This window comes from Elephas maximus, chromosome 9 (genome assembly GCF_024166365.1).
Source record: "Elephas maximus indicus isolate mEleMax1 chromosome 9, mEleMax1 primary haplotype, whole genome shotgun sequence".
Classification (NCBI taxonomy): Eukaryota; Metazoa; Chordata; class Mammalia; order Proboscidea; family Elephantidae; genus Elephas; species Elephas maximus.
Genome location: NC_064827.1, coordinates 15,890,804 through 15,907,377, shown reverse-complemented (window position 1 = coordinate 15,907,377; position 16,574 = coordinate 15,890,804). Strand labels below are relative to the sequence as shown.

Genomic DNA, 16,574 nt, shown 5'->3' with positions numbered 1-16,574 from the left:
TGCCATAGCATTATGTGAAGGCTTCATTCTCTGATACAAAGAGTAAGCAGAGAATCACACACACACAAAAATTTTTTTTAATTTTTTATTTTTCTATTTTATAAAAGATATTCTTTCTTCAACAAATGACAGTTTCTTTAAAATTTTCTTTGTGTTAGTATATTTAGTCCATCTCAGGTTAAACACATCTCCAAAAGTTTTATAAACTAATACTTAAATGCCAAGAGATAAAAATGATGTTGAAATGAATTTCTGTGAGTCTCAAGTCAAGTAAAAGAGAAAGTACTGGGGTAGTTACTATGAAAATATTGATAATATATGTGAGTTTAACAGTTACTTGTATCCAGAAATGTGGACATGTTTACTTTCAGTAAAAATAGTGTTTTTGGAAGTATTTTTATGAAAGTTACTAATTGGTAAAAATTTAATATTTTAAATTACCAGAGAAAGAATATAGACATCTTTCTTCCTCAGTATTTTAGAAAAGAGTATTTTTAATGACATTTTTAGGGTGAATTACAAACATATCTTCTACGAAATTCTTTTATATTGGGTATTCTTGGTCCCAGTTTGTCAACAGAAAGTATGACTCTAGTATTAGAGACCTTTATATCATTGCCTGTACCTATTATTTAGTGCTATAGTATCACCATATGTCCACTGATATCGTGTTAGCCTTTGCTAGTTCTCCTACTCATTTTTCCCTCAGACCCTCAAAGCATTAGTCCTGAGAATGTAGATCTCAAGACAGACCTTCCCCCTGCTGCTATTTCCTCCATTCCTAACTTCCTGGATGGACTTTTACATGTAATAAGTGGCATAGGCAGTGTTTTTAAAATTATAGGTGGTGATCCATTTGTGAGGCATGATATCAATTTAGCGGATTACATGACCAGCAATTTTTTTTTAAGCTAATAAAATCAAAATAGAAAAGAAGCTATCAAAGTGCATCACGTGTATAGTAGGGTGAATACTGTTTCGTGAACCTTTGGTTTCAGTCATGCGTGTGCACGCACACTCATGTGCACATCTGGCTTGCAATGTAAAGTGTATTTTTGACTGTGGGTCATGGACAGAAATGTTTGAAAAACAGTCTCAAATGATGCTTTTAGTTAGTTTTTGACCATTTGCTTACCACGCTCAAAAAAAATAAGGTCAAAAGTACACATTTTGCCAGATTGAGCTTTTAAAAACAAAGTCCCTTTCCTGGTTCTTAGGGTCCTAGGGTATGGGTATGTGTGGGTGTGTGTCTCAGTGTTGGCTAGAAGAGGGAATAGACTCATGAGAGAGCAAGTGTTTCTCGTACCTAGTTGACAAGATGAGTACTGGGGTATTATTCATAAAGAAAATTGATAGCATTCTCCCAGAGAATAGGTCATTTGCTTCAAAAATAGCACAGTAATAGAATAGGAGATAGACAGTATTGGCCACCAGTAACTTTGTTGTTAAATGCAAAACTTACAGTTTTACCTCTCAAGATACTTTTATAAACTTTGTTTCCTTAATTGTTTGAAAGCTTCCCACAGGTAAGAAGGCTGTTATATAATAAAGTGGATTTATTTCCTTCCCAAAAGCTGTAGCAATATAAGGATATTTAGCACCTTAGAATCTGCAAATTATCCATTTTATCCACGTTGTTTTAAATACCACATTTCTAACATTAAACATAGAAAATGCTTTATGGAAATACTTAGCTAGAGGATTTTCTTAACATTTTTCATTCTAAAATACCTTATTGCTAAAAATGATGAAACGGCTGGTGGATAGATGTTAAATCCCTTTTGCAAAAACTTGGCAGAGTTTTTGGCAAAAGGGGTGCTCTTCTTTAAATTGATAGTAAAACATGTTTAGAGATATATTCAGGGACTCAATTATGAAGTTTAATTTTTTTAAAGTCCTAATGAATTTAAAAAGTGAATCCTGTTTTGACCTCAGTTACTTTTTAGTTTGGCGGTGGGTTTGTTGACTTCTTAAAGTTAGAAAGAAAACATATCTGCCTGTTTGCTTCAGGAAGATTCCATGTTTATTGATATACATACCTAATATTTATATCTATTTATATACATATCTCATATCTATTTAAGAAAATAGTACCACCCCTTTTTAGAGCATACACTGTGGATATTCACATAGTGAATTGCATTAGTGTTTGTTGTGTACCATGAAAGGACTAATCATATCCACTTTTTCCTAAGGGTTATGTCGGGGTTGCTCAAATTTTAGACACCATAAAAGTAATCAGATGCCTTTATTAAAAATACAGGTTCCTGGGTTTCATTCCACAAAGATTGTGATTCACTGGGTCTAGATGGGCCCCAATAATCTGCATAGTGGTTAGGCACATGGATTTTGGAACCAGACAAATTGGGTGTGGATGTGAGCCCTACCACTTAATCAACTCTGTAACATTGGGTAAATTACTTAACCTCTTTATGCTTCCAGTTCTTCGTCTGTACAATGGGAAATAACATATATACCTCACAGGATTGTTGTGAAGATTAAATGATGTGGCCAGCCTACTGTTTTAGCTATTCTTACTATTTATTTTTTTCAAGTGAGCCTGCCAGGTGCTTCTGATAGAAGTGGTCCTAGGACCTCATTTTGAAAACTCCTGGCTCATGAGTAGGAAAATCAATTAAGAATTTGCTTCAGAGCAACTATTACTGACCTTTCCTACTTTTTCTGGCTACTTAAAATTTTAAAATCTTGGATTTGATCCAATGAGAATGGCATGTGATTAAGCCTACAAAAATTTGAAAAGTGAAAAACGAATTAATAATTACTTACATCATTATACTTGATGAAAGTAAAAACTTAGGCCTAGCCCTATTCTAGTATTATGGTGGATTGTATATTTGGCATATACTTAGGGCAGATTGTCAGAGTTTTTAGTCAGCAATAGTTGCAAAAAATTAGGAAATAATTTATCTCAAGTGGTTAGCCTATTGGTTATTTAAGCAGTTACTTATAACTATTATAGTAACTAAATTTATTTTTCTTTATCCGTTTTGTAATATAAGAATGTTAACTAAAAAGTGAATGTCAGTTTTCCTGATAAAGTTAATCAATTTTTGCCAAAAAGCCTTTTATTTGTTTTAATATCTAAGAGAGAAATCTAATAGTTCTTTTTGTATGTAATTATAGCAGAGAGTCAGCGAAAGTATTTTTAAAACTTAGTAGTCAATTCTCAATAAGACGAGTTTTAAAAAATAATTTTAAGAGCCTTAGCTACCATGATTCTGCTTTTCACTAGTAGGCAAAATCTTCCGTGCAATGCATGCTTACTCCTATTCCAGATGAGTGGTTTATCTTAAAGGCTGCTTGCAAAGGAAATTCAGAATCCAGCTGCTAAGACTAAAATAGCAGTATTGTTTTCAAACAGAAGCATAAATTCACTGATCCTTAACATAACTCTGAAAAAAAAAAAACCAAAACTTTATTTCTCCATTTAACCAGTGGAGAAACTGAGAAATAAGAACTAAAGTACTACTCTCAGTGTAACAAATTGGAACCAGAACTAGAGTTTCTGTACTTCATCATTGTGTTAAGGACCTTTTGATCGTATAGTTACGAATATCTTTACCTCAGCTTTTTGTTTGACTTTTAGCAGCATGGATTTTTACTTCCTCCTTAAAATTCTTTATTTTTTTAAATATGGTGCTTTTAGAGAAATGTCTGTTTTTAACTATGGTAGTAAAATATTGCTAGCTTGTTAATCATACTTATTTAACTTTTATATCACAAGTGATATTCCTTATTTGCAGGTTTTTAAATAGTCATTATTGCTGGTAGAGTGATCATAAGTGAGAAGGAATTTTCCTGCCCTCACAGTTCTAACAATTGTTAATAAAATTTTAGTTTAAATGTAATATAAATATTGAATTTACACCATGCACTTAGTGCTTTGCTTATAATTTTTAAATTACGGGATCTATTTACTGGAATGGCAGTGAATGTGATCCATCTTGTTGGGATCTATTCATTTTTACTTTTCTGTGTTGTTTGCCCTTTGCGTTTTTAAATTTAATTTGCTATTTTGTATATATGTTTGTATGCTACCTTATATCCTTTTTGGAACAAGGTGGCATGCAAATAAAGTAAATGTTTCTGAAACCTGTTGAATTTATACCCAAAGGGCATAATTTCTTGCCTGCAGTAGTGATAAAGTAAGGAATGATTTATTATGTAATTTTCCTGAAACGGAGTCATGGAGTTTTTTTTTTAAATCTCAACAGGGCCTCTTTTCCCCCCGGCCCCCCCCCCCGCCCCCCGCCACTTGACCTCATGCATACATTTCTGCATCTTGAGGAGAGCACCTTTTAACACTTACAATTTGGTAAAAAATGAAAGCTTAGGTACAAATTAAACCCTAAAACCAGAGTACATGTTTGGTTGTCATCCTTGGAATGTTTTGTTTTGTCATGTTTAGAAAGACCCCTTAGAGAATATGATGTAGTGGAAACAGCACTGCACCAAGAGTAGGAGGAGTCCTAGGTTCTAGGGTTTCCTTTACCAGTGTGTCATCTTAGGTTACTCTACCTTGTTAGTTTTAATTAGCCTGTATGTGGATTGGAGATACGCAGTTCTAGTTTAGGCAAGAGTTTGGACCAAACTGTATGTTTTTGGTTTCTTTCAGCTCTAAGATCTATGATTTTGTGGCCGGTCCATGGGTTGTGACAAGTGAAAGGTTAACTTGAGGGAGAGAGTTAACAGCCTTAAAGAGGTTCTTCCTGGGGATAAAACTCTTCTTGTAACCTCTGCAGTCTGACTGAAAACCTCCCCTCATGAGTGTTGGCAGTGTGACATGGCTGTAATCCGAGCTGCTGTGGAGCTTTCCTTTTCACCCCTGGGGGCCCTGTGCCTCAGAAATGTTTTTCAAAATCAAGGTAATGAGAAGGAGGTTTTAATAAGATGTTTTGCTTTGTTCAAAAAATGTATCTGTTCTCCTTATTAAGGTGAACTTTACTTACTGGATTGATTCTGTTTTCAAAAACACCATTTGAAATTGAGAGATTTACTAGGCTACGTGCATGCCCTGCGTTGTAGACTAAAGGGTATATGAACAAGGGAGTTGGCATAACTGGGATTATTCTTCTTTTGATATCAGTAACAAAATTGTGTGCCTGCGTAGGAATTTTTTAATAGCTTAACTTGACTCTATATATTAGGCATGTATATATATATAAGGTATATGCCATAAAAAGTATAAAGTTGTTATGTAGATATTAAGCCATTTTAATATAGTTTCAGAGTATAAATGTTGCTGAAAATATTTTGACCCTCAAATTCATTGAAATTTATATTTAAGAATCATATCATTTATTTTAAGGAACATTTGTTTTCTCACTGTGCATTTAATTCAATGTGCCGTCCCCTATTTGAAATTAACCTTTTTGAATATTTATGTTCATCAGTTCCAGAATGTTTCAGTAGTCCCGCTGATTTGTAATTCATAATAATTGAATACCTGATTATGCAAAAGTGGTCTGCAGACCATACCTGGTAGTTCATTAGGAATGCAGAATCCAAGGCCCCACCTCAGATCTACTGAATTTAAAATTGCATTTTAACAACATCCCGAGGTGATTCTTAAGGTGCATTAAAGTTTGAGAAGCGCTGATTGAGTACAATTTACTAACCAGGCAACCCACTTGAAAGTGTTATTTTATACAGCACTTAAACTGTGAGAATTGTCATAGTTTGACCTGAGAACTACGTTATTATTCCTTTAAATGGAATATTAAATGTATGTTGATTTCATGGCTAATTGGTAATTGAAATCTTGAATTTTTAGTGTGTGTTTACTTGTGGGGGTATATATTTTCCTTGTTCCTGTAGGTTTCTACAAATTACATGTAAAATGTACCCTAGTTCTCTGCATAGTGAGACATCTAAGATGCAAGTGAAAATTCCTCTGAGCTTTGCTGTTCGTGTAAATGAGAAATCTGTGCTAAGTAATATGAACTAATTAGACCAGGTTCAGTGAAAAGGAGTATAAGTAACCCATATGTAAATTCTGGGGCAAATTTTGACATGGGGTAGTCTTAATAGCAAATTATACTACAGGAAGTTTAGTACTTAGAAAAAACTGCTGTAGGACTAACATTGTTCTAAGGCTTTAAAGGTATAGTAGAAGTTCTACGGCTCTGTATAGGTACAGTAAAACCTGCAAAAGCCAGAGCCTCCAGAAACCTGGCAGAGAAGGAAAGCTCAAATATTTTCCACCAATAGAGAGCAATAGAAAGTGGTAAGACTACGCCCTGCCACAGGCAGAAAACTTGGGACACCGGGAAAAACCAAGGCAGTCTGGTTGAGCTCCAGCTCTCGCAGGTTCACTGTATAATAGAACAGTATCTGGTTCTAGAGGCACTTATATGTGGCTGGCTAGTTAGTCAGTCTACTGCTTGACCATCAGAAGGTCTTTTATAACTCCACATTTGGCAAATGGGAATGTGTAGTGCCTAATAAATATCAATTGCACTATTCCACTACCTTGTTATGTTCTCTTTTCTACTCTAAAATTGCGTAATTTGGGATTACTTAAATGCTTATTTTCCCTGTTGTATCAGGTCTGTGAGTTTGAAATTGTGTAGATAAACTTCCAGTAGGTAATTGTTAATACTAATTATAATTTATATCTGTGATTTTTTTTCTCGTTTTATTAGGTTGAACCAAATTGGCATTTTTGTATTTGAAAGCAGTTGCATAGCAGCGATTTCATATGGTTCAACCTAATATTAAAGGACATTTGAGGGACCCCCGTCCTCCATTTTTGTCAGTTAGTAGTCACTGAGAATGATCTTTTTGTAACTCACCTTTACTTTTTCTGTTTGGTTTGTTTTCTAATAAAAGAAAGTATGCCTTTTAGGAAAACAGTGCCATTACATAGAAATTAATGAATATAACAAACATGAAGCTGATAAAAATTAATGGTGAATAGCTTTGTAAGTATGGTATGCTTTGTAAAATTATCACACAGTGTAAACATTACAATAAGACAACATTAAATTTATCCTCTGTGTGTGGTTACAGTTTTGTTTTAGAAATCTTCTTTCTTTCTCACAATATATATTATAAATATGAGCTTAAATCATTTTAGAAAAATAGTTAAGTATGTTGAACTAATTGAAAAACTCAGTGTAATTTTACAAGAACCAAAATGTAGTTACTAATACTTTTATTGTTATTGCTGACACTTCACTGTTTAAAACTTCAGTAAATTAAGCAAATTTGGTTATCAATAACTAAGAACCAGTTATTTTGGCCATCTGTTAACATTACTAGGTTAAATAAAATGAGCTACACAATTATGAAAGGAAATAAATGCTATCTATGGAGAATGTTTTGTTAAGACTATTAAACTCACATTGAGAATGAGTACTTAATTTCATTTACATCTTTGAGGATCTTACATGTAGATGAAGTCCTCTGTTAGCAATCCCAACAACAACTAAGGTTTGTTGAATTATGTAGTTAGTAAACTAAAGGGAAGGTACAGTGGCAGTTCTCCTGGGGTGCACTTACTCGCCTACTAGGAGACTGCCCGGTGAAGCAGTTATTAGAGGCGACTCAGTATTTTTCAGTAACCTGTGAACCCAGGGTGAGTTTCCAGATCTTTGTCATTCCGGGCTGACAGCCAGTGATGTTAAGGAAGTACCTGGATTAGAAGGCAAACCGAGAGCTGGGGGCCTGGGGTGAAAGCACCACCTTGGACATTTCCGTTTCTTTAAGAGTAAGCCTGGAGTTCACATGTCATAACAAACAAATACCTATTTAAATATAAACCAGAGCTCTCCTTGCTTTTTGCTGTTACGAAGAAAAATTATTATTTGTGAATTCAGTGTGTGTTAAAACAACTTCTGTTTACCACATTTTGGGTGTTTTATATTATGTGTTATCAAGCTGTGTTTTTGTGTTTTATTTTAGCTTATTTGCACTAATCTTGATGAACTCAGGGAATTAATCACAAAAATCGAGAATGAACTCAAAGATCTGGAAAACAGTAGAAAAAAATCGGTAGGTGTTAATCCAAAAGTTCTCTCTGTTATTGTCAGCATTAAAATTTATTCCTCTCTTTTCCTAAAGCCATTTTAAAATTTTGTTCTCCTGAATTACATGACAATTTGCATTGAAAAGTAGAAACTTTGTTTCTTTTCTCCTGTGTGGTTTAGTTTTCATTTTTAGTACACAAAAATGATCCAGGGGCAAATAAATTGATTAATTTCATTTGCCTGGTTTATATCAGGTATAGTTTTAGATATTTCCCAACATACTGGTTGGTTGTTTTCTGACTGGTAGTTTCGGGTAATGCTTACCTTGCGGATATTCTTAAGTAATGATTATATGCTTTTAATGGAAGTTCATTGCTTAGTGACTTAAAAACTTAATTAGGTGTGACATAATAACAGATGTAAATTGTTTAATTGTGCCCCAGATATTTAAGAATCTTTGTCAGCTGAGTTTTTTTTTAAACTTTTAGTATATATTCTAAGTTCATAATTAATCTTTACTTTCATTTTCCAGTTTTTTTTTTTTTTAAATTGTTTTTGAGGCTAGACTATAAGGGCGTATTTATTCACTGAACACTTGGTAAAACAATTATGTTAGGTATTTAATAAAACCCACCTTGTTGCCATCGAGTCGGTTTAATAACACCCACTTAACTGACAGTTATAGCTATAACTTGGTTATGTCACAGATTTGAAACACAATTAAACCCGTTAAAACCATTGCCGTTGAGTCGATTCTGACTATAGTGACCCTATTTACCCATAGATAAATGGGGAAAGCTTTGACCATTGAGGAAAATTGGTAATCATCACAAAACCCCCTTTGTTTTATGCCTGAGGGTGTCATATGAAGCCGCTTTTAGGTCTTTGGTCAGAGTCTACTAATCTAGACTGAGTATGTATAAAATAAGTTTAGTGATTCAGCAAGTGTGATATCAGATTGATAGTAGCCATTTTATATGCTGTTAGGAAAGACATATCGGCAGCACACTGAAGGGAAGAGACGGAAGTACTATATAAGCACAACGTTCTGAGGTGTTTAATACTGTGGGTGAAAATGCATTAAGCCCTTCAGAAGTATCTCCTGTGATACCCCTGAGAGGGTTACTGTAGTCGAAGAGATAGAATAATGTTCATAATGAGGGCTGTCATCACTGAGAAAATTATGTTCAGTATACAGTCTGAAAATGCAGAAAACCGTTTAGTGTATTTTAGAAATATTTGCGTTAAAAACCCTCTAAAACCTTAGTTGTCATATACATACTTCAGCTGTATGGGAAACCTCTTGATATGAAACACACTAAGTATTGTATTAAAATTTACCTCTGTGATCTATTCTTCAGAAAACATTTATATTAGAATATTTTCTCCTCAGCCAAAAGTTTTTTTTTTTTAATGTATTTGATGTTGTATGCCCGTAAAGGACTGGTCCTCTTCAATAGGGAAAGAATAGTCTTTTAATCATGACCCAAAACAGAATTCTGCTAAATAAATTGGTAATTGCTTTTTATGCTGCAATTAAAAATAATTCATGTATCTTAATTTGTTCCCACATTCTAAATTAGGGTTTTTTTGCTTTTAATGTATAGTTTAAGCATAATTGATTTAAATCTTGTGGTATGTGTTCTTACAGAAAAAGACTTGTGGAGGTATCAGGGGGTTTTCTGTAAAGCCATCCACTGCACTTCCATTGATTTCATTAGGTTTAAACATTGCCTTCCCTTTCCCCTTAAACTCTGTTTCTTTTCTGAATTTCTCCTAAGATGAGTTAATTGGTCATTAGAATGAATAAGGAAACAGGGATGGCCCTCGAGTCACAGGAATAGAACAGGAAGAAGCAGAAGAGAAGCAGAAGCCATGAACTACAAATACTTGACACTGTAACCCATGAGGACATGTTTAATCAGAAAACTTTAGATCATGTATAAGGTTTAATCGATTAGATTTTATGTCTCTAAACTTTTACTGTAGCCACTGATACTTGCATATTAGTTTTCAACTCTTCAAAAAATAGAAATTTTTGGAGCTTTACTTAGTGGGGATAATCTTATTATTGAGATTACCAGCATATGGGCTATTTTACTTTCATTTAAACTGCCTGAAAATTGTTCTCATGAACAGATTACCTCAGCCATTGAAATGGGCACATAGCATAAAGGAAATAGTTGGTATCTCAGGATCATTCCTTATTTTTGACAAAAGCTAATATTGAATATCATAGATACTAGTTGTAGGAGTTAACTTTACTAAACATTTATGTTTATATTAATACCAGTTTATACGTCTGGCATCATTTGGGAATAAGGTGTTCCAAAACCAAAACCCAGTGCCGTCGTCGAGTCGATTCCAACTCATAGCGACCCTAGAGGACAGAGTAGAACTGACCCGTAGAGTTTCCAAGGAGCGCCTGGTGGATTCAAACTGCCGACCTTTTGGTTAGTAGCCGTAGCACTTAACCACTACCCCACCAGGGTTTCCAGGGTGTTCCACTTAAATGAATTTTCTAGATGACCGAGACTTAAACCTTCAATATCAAAAACCTTACTTTAATCATTTAATGAAAAACTTCCCTGCCTCCATACTATAGTGAATACAATTTAACCCTTTCTTGATGATGCCAGGGGTCATCAAGACCCTAAAAATCTATCAGTATCTAAGTCAATAGATTTATTTACATTCACCAAAAGACCTTTATGCTGTTTATTTTTTAAAGATTATTTGTTCTTTGCTTTCGTTCTGTTTCTTTTTTCATTGTCCAGCAGTTCGTCAGCTGTCATTTCTTGTGTATGTCCATGTACTTGGCCCTGCTGGTATGCTGTGAATTAAGAAAGCAAGTAGCCATACCTATTAGAATTGGACCATACTTATTAGGACCTCAGGGACTTTCTTAGTAATGAAATGTATGAACTCGGTGGTAGGATTTTGACTGATTCTATGTTTTGTGGGCTTCCTTCTCTATTGCCAGACAAATGAAGTATTAATGTTGATCTTCATAAGAGGCTATCATTGTCAAATCTAAAATAGCATTTAGAATCAAAACTATTACTCATCATAAAAAGACCAGATGTACTGGGCCGGTAGAGACAAGAGGAACCCCTGAGACTGTCACCCTGGTATACCCTTTAAACTTGGAACTGAAACCACTCCTGCAGGTCACCTTTCAGTTAAATAACAGGTTGGCTCATAAAATAATCAGTATCACCTGTGAGTACTGTGCTGTTTTAAAAAATCACCTATATGAGACCAAATGGTCAGCATTTACCCTAAAGCAAAGATGAGACGAGAAGGGAGGGCAGGGAAGCTAGATTAATGCAAATGGAACAACCAGAATGGAAAAAATGAGAATGTTGACACATTGTGAAATACGTAACCAGTGTCACTGAACAATATGTATAAAAATTGTTAAATGGGAACCTAATATGCTGTGTAAATTTTCACCAAAAACACAGTATTATTTAAAAAGAAAACTATTAGTTATCATCAACTTTTTTATCCATAGTAGTGTCTCCAGTAACAGAGAGGATATATTCCATGTAAACATTTAGTTGTGATAAGTGTCCTTACTAAAGATAGAAATTCTATAGGTGAGCAGTTAGCATGGATGCCTGTAAACACCTCATTGCTTCAGGGGACTCATTCTCTCTCTGCAGGGCCTTTCCAGATAATGCTTCCGGCCGAAAGCAATAAGGAAGAATTATCCCATTTCTTCACGGGTGTCAATATTCGATTTGGGAACGCTTTTCTTTTTTAAACTTCTTTCTTAACCTCTTACTGTTATTTGTTATATTGGAAGATTTACAGTCTTTGAAAATCTGGATAGTTTGTAAGACAACTCATTCCGTTTATGATTTATAACGTGAGGAGAGAAAACGCTTTAATTTTCTCAAGTTTATTCTAGCTTAGTTGATTCCATTACCTCATTTAGATGCTTGCTCAGAAAAGGCTCCACATCCTTTAGGTCTTGCAGGACTGTACGGAATTGCCTGAGATTGACCGAAAGTGAGACCTCTGCTTAACATATTAATAGAAGTATGTAGTTTAACGAAGTCCCTTAATTTTGTCTTTCTCATATTTAGACCTTACGAGTCTTCAGTGGTCTAAAGGAGTAATCATAAAGTTCGATTGTTTTTATTTTTTTGTGGATTTTACTCACAGTAGAATTTTTATGTTGCTTAATTATTTAGAAAATACACTTTTTAGTGTAGAAATTTGTTACTGGTTTTCTAGAAAGGTAGTGCTAAAATAGTAATAAATTTGCCTGGTCCTATTACGTTTGAAAGTTGTTTGATATTACTGCTTTTTAAATAATCAAAACTGGAAGATTTTGCCAGGCATATATAGGAGTGGATACATTTCTCAGTTTTTTATGTGAACTCATTTTTCTCTTGTCTGCTTAATTTTCTTATGCTTTATATCATAGTTCAGATTTTCAAGAGGGTTTCAGTTTTCTTCAGTAAGGAAAGGTCTCTGTAGAAATGGGGTATAAGGAAAACTGAAAAATTTATTAAAAAGAAAAGGTGTTATTCATAAGAAAAGAAACTTATCTATTATATAAGTGATAGTTTATCAATATAGATAAATTAAAATTTTTAAATGAAAGACCATATGTCTTTTCTAATACATCTTTTAGCAGCTAAGTACCTCAATACTGAGCAGGATTTAAGCAGACTTCAATTATGTTTCTAAAGAATTTCATAATATGTAGGAAAAGCTGTAAAACTGCCTGTGCCCTTTGATATAGTAATCCTGTTTGGAAATTAACTTTATTCTCCCGACTCCTAATCAAAAATAATTTACATAAAGTTGTATTTATCAGACTACTTCTAATTGTAGAAATTTGGGAACAGTGCATATGTCAAACAGTAGGGAGATGACTGAGCAACCAGTATTAAAGCAGTGGTATATTGTGTTGTTGTTGAGTACTTACTGTATGACTCAGTTTTGACCTTTAGTGACCCTGTGTGACATTAGAACTGCCCTATAGAGTTTTTAGGCTGTAATCTTTACAAGAACAGATCGCTGAGTCTTTCTCCTGCAGAGCCACAGGGTGGGTCCAGACTGCAACCTTTTGGTTAGCAGCCTAGTTGTGCCACCAGGGCTCCTTGTGGTATATCATACAGGTCATAAAGTGAGATATTTGTACATCGTGGTCACTACATGAAAATATTCGTGGAATGTTGAGTTTTGAAAGTACAGTCATGTGCTTCATAATATCTCTTTGGACAAAGTCTGACCACATATATGTCTGTGGTCCTGTAAGATTATAATAAAACCAAAAAAACCAAACCTACTGCCATCGAGTCAATGTCAACTTATAGCAACCCTAAAGGACAGAGTAGAACTGCCCCATAGGGTTTCCAAGAAGCATCTGGTGGATTCGAACTGCTCACCTTTTGGTTAGCAGCTATAGCTCTTAACCACTACACCACCAGGGTTTCCAGGGTTATAATACCCAAAAAAACCAAACCCGCTGCTGTTGAGTCGATTCCGACTCATAGCGACCCTATAGAATAGAACTGCCCCATAGAGTTTCCAAGGAGTACCTGGCGGATTCGAACTGCTGAACTCTTGGTTAGCAGCCGTAGCACTTAACCACTATGCCACCAGGGTTTCCAGGGTTATAATAGAGTTCAGAAATCCTGATCAGAGAATGGTACCTACATCAGAGAGCAGGACCAAACACAACACAAAAGCATACTTTCCTGGTCCTTTTGGAAAATCAGAGGGTTTGGTTGTAGATAACCTGTGCTGACTGTACCGGCCTCCCTTAGGCCATGGAAGTCTACACACCCTTAAGTTACATGGGCCCCGCCCTCCAGGCCACCCCTGAGCATTGGGACAGTCTGATTTGGTACCATGTTCACATAACATCCTACTTAACAGAAAATATTGGGGACATTAAGCAGTGCATGACTGTATACTAAATAATACAGTATAATATTAATATGTGATATGTATTATGTGATTAATACAGTATAGTATTAATCACATAATGATTATAGTATGTGAAAAGTCATGTTAAAAAGAATTGGAAAAGAATGTTAAGCAATGAATAAACTTAATCTATTCTTAAAATAATTTAAATTCATAATTAAAAAAAAAAATTGCCAAAGTTGATTCTGACTCATAGCAACCCTGTAGGACAGAGTAAAATTGCCCCATAGGGTTTTCAAAGCTATAAATCTTTATGGAAGCAGACTGTCACATCTTTCTACCGTGAAGCAGCTAGTAGGTTCTAGCCTCCGACCTTTTGGTTAGCAGCTGAGCACTTTAACCACTGTGCCACAGGACTCCCCAAAACCAAATCAAACCCATTGCCGTTGAGTCAGTTCTGACTCTTAGCGACCCTACAGAACAGTGTAGAACTGCTGCCCCGTAGGGTTTCTAAGGAGCAGCTAGTGGATTCAAACTGATGACCTTTTGATTAGCAGCTGAGCTCTTAACCATGCACCTCCAGGGCTTCAATAATATGATAATAACAATACTTACCTAACCAAAGACTGTACATCAGCTAGATCAAATGTTAGAGGAGTCAGAAGCTTAGATCAGAGGTGGTGACACTATTTTTTGGTCTGAGTTCAGAAAAAAACCAGCAGCTATCAACCTGTGATGATTTTGCCCTACCAGGGACATTTGACAATATCTGGAGATATTTTTGGTTGTCACAGTTAGGGAGATGATAATGGCATTTAGTGGCTAGAGGCCTGAGATGCTGCTAAACATCCTACATTGTAAAGGACAACCACAACAGAAGTCCCAGTTGTCAGCTGCTGAGTTCGAAAACCCATGGTATAACCATATATTTCCTAAGGGCCCGGTTCTCGTTCTGTCTGCTGTTGTCAGCTTACCACGGGAAGAGAGCAAATTCTTGGTTTGAAAGTTACAATTCGATTAAATCATGTACCAGATCCCACAACTGAGAGGATTTTATTGCGTCATATACTTCTCATTCGTTCCTGGAACTCGTGATATGTCAGTGTAACTTTTACCCTTTGTGATTCCATCAGATAGTTAAGGATTCTTGACCTTACCTTTAGATCTATCTCAGCTTGTCTTCAGTCCATTTTATGCCCCCTTACATAGATTTACCATTTACCTTTTAACATCTTTAATATAGACTATACAGAAGTTACAAATAACATGGCTGTATATTTTTTTATTCGTGTTTAGAATTACGATTTAATATATTCTTAAAAGGTCAAGGTATAGTAATGAATATACATAGGTAAATTGGAAAAATGCAGTCAAATCATGTTATAAATTTCATTTATTATGTAAATCCATATGGTCTCAAAAAAAAAAGAATGCATGTAATAAAAGCCTGATAGAAGGCAAAGAAATTATCCGTTAATCTTATTTTCTTACCTGCGACAAAGAAAGTTTACTCTATTTGAATGAAGGGTTATGGGATATTTTTCCCCATGTGCTCCATTCCATATCCCATTTTCACATAGTGAGTCAAGTCAAAATTCTTTTATAGCCAGCTGTTTTACAGTATAAACTCTATTTTACATTCAGAATCCTGAGTGAGCCCTAATTAAGCTTAATTTCTTTGGTTATAAATATGATTGTGTTCAGTTAGCTGCTGCGGAATTGGTTCTGACTTGTAACGACCCTGTGTACAACAGAACGAAACACTGCCTGGTCCAGCGCCATCCTCACAATCATGCTTGAGCCCATTGCTGCAGCCACTGTGTCAGTCCATCTCGTTGAAGGTCTTCCTCTTTTTCATTGGCCCTCTACCAAGCATGATGTCCTTCTCCAGGGACTGATCCCTCCTGATAACATGTCCAAAGTATGTGAGACATAGTCTTGCCATCCTTGCCTCCAAGGAGCATTCTGGTTGTACTTCTTCCAAGACAGATTTATTCATTCTTTTGGCACTCCATGGTATATTCAGTATTCTTCGACAGCACCACAATTCGGAGGCATCAATTCTTCTTCAGTCTTCCTTACTCATCGTCCACCTTTCACATGCATATAAGGAGATTGAGAACACCATGTCTTGGATCAGGCACGCCTTAGTCCTCAAGATGACATCTTTGCTTTTCAACACTAAAAGGTCTTTTGCAGCATATTTGCCCAGTGCAGTGTCTTTTGATTTCTCGACAGCTGCTTCCATGGGTGTAGTAGATCCAAATAAAATGAAATCCATGAACAACTTCAATCTTTTCTCCATGTATCATGATGTTGCTTATTGGTCCAGTTGTGATAATTTTTGTTTTCTTTATGTTGAGGTGTAATCCATACTGAAGGCTGTGGTCTTTGAGCTATGTAAGTGCTTCAGGTTCTCTTCACTTTAGCAAGCAAGGTTGTATCATCTGCATATCTCGGGTTGTTAATCAGTCTTCCTCCAATTCTGATGCCCCGTTCTTCCTCATGTAGTCCATCATCTCAGATTATTTGCTCAGCGTACAGATTAATTGTTGTTCTGTTGTTGTTTGTTAGGTGCCATCAAGTTGGTTCCAACTCATAGCAGCCCTATACCCAACAGAACAAAACACTGCCGGTCCTGGGCCATCCTCATTGTTGCTGTGCTTGAGCCCATTGTTGCAGCCACTGTGT

At 35.4% G+C, this 16,574-nt stretch overlaps 1 protein-coding gene across 5 annotated transcripts in view; it reads left to right on the top strand.

Annotated features, from left to right (window-relative positions):
• The window catches only part of KIAA2026 (KIAA2026 ortholog), a 99,214-nt gene that overhangs the window by 56,165 nt on the left and 26,475 nt on the right, over positions 1–16,574 (top strand). For 4 of the 5 annotated variants that reach the window (XM_049896772.1, XM_049896769.1, XM_049896767.1 and 1 more), the window contains one exon: positions 7,927–8,016. The exons of the other annotated variant lie outside the window; for it this stretch is intronic. In XM_049896772.1, the coding sequence (XP_049752729.1) occupies positions 7,927–8,016 (90 nt within the window). The remainder of the gene's footprint in view (positions 1–7,926; positions 8,017–16,574) is intronic. 5 annotated transcript variants of the gene reach the window in all.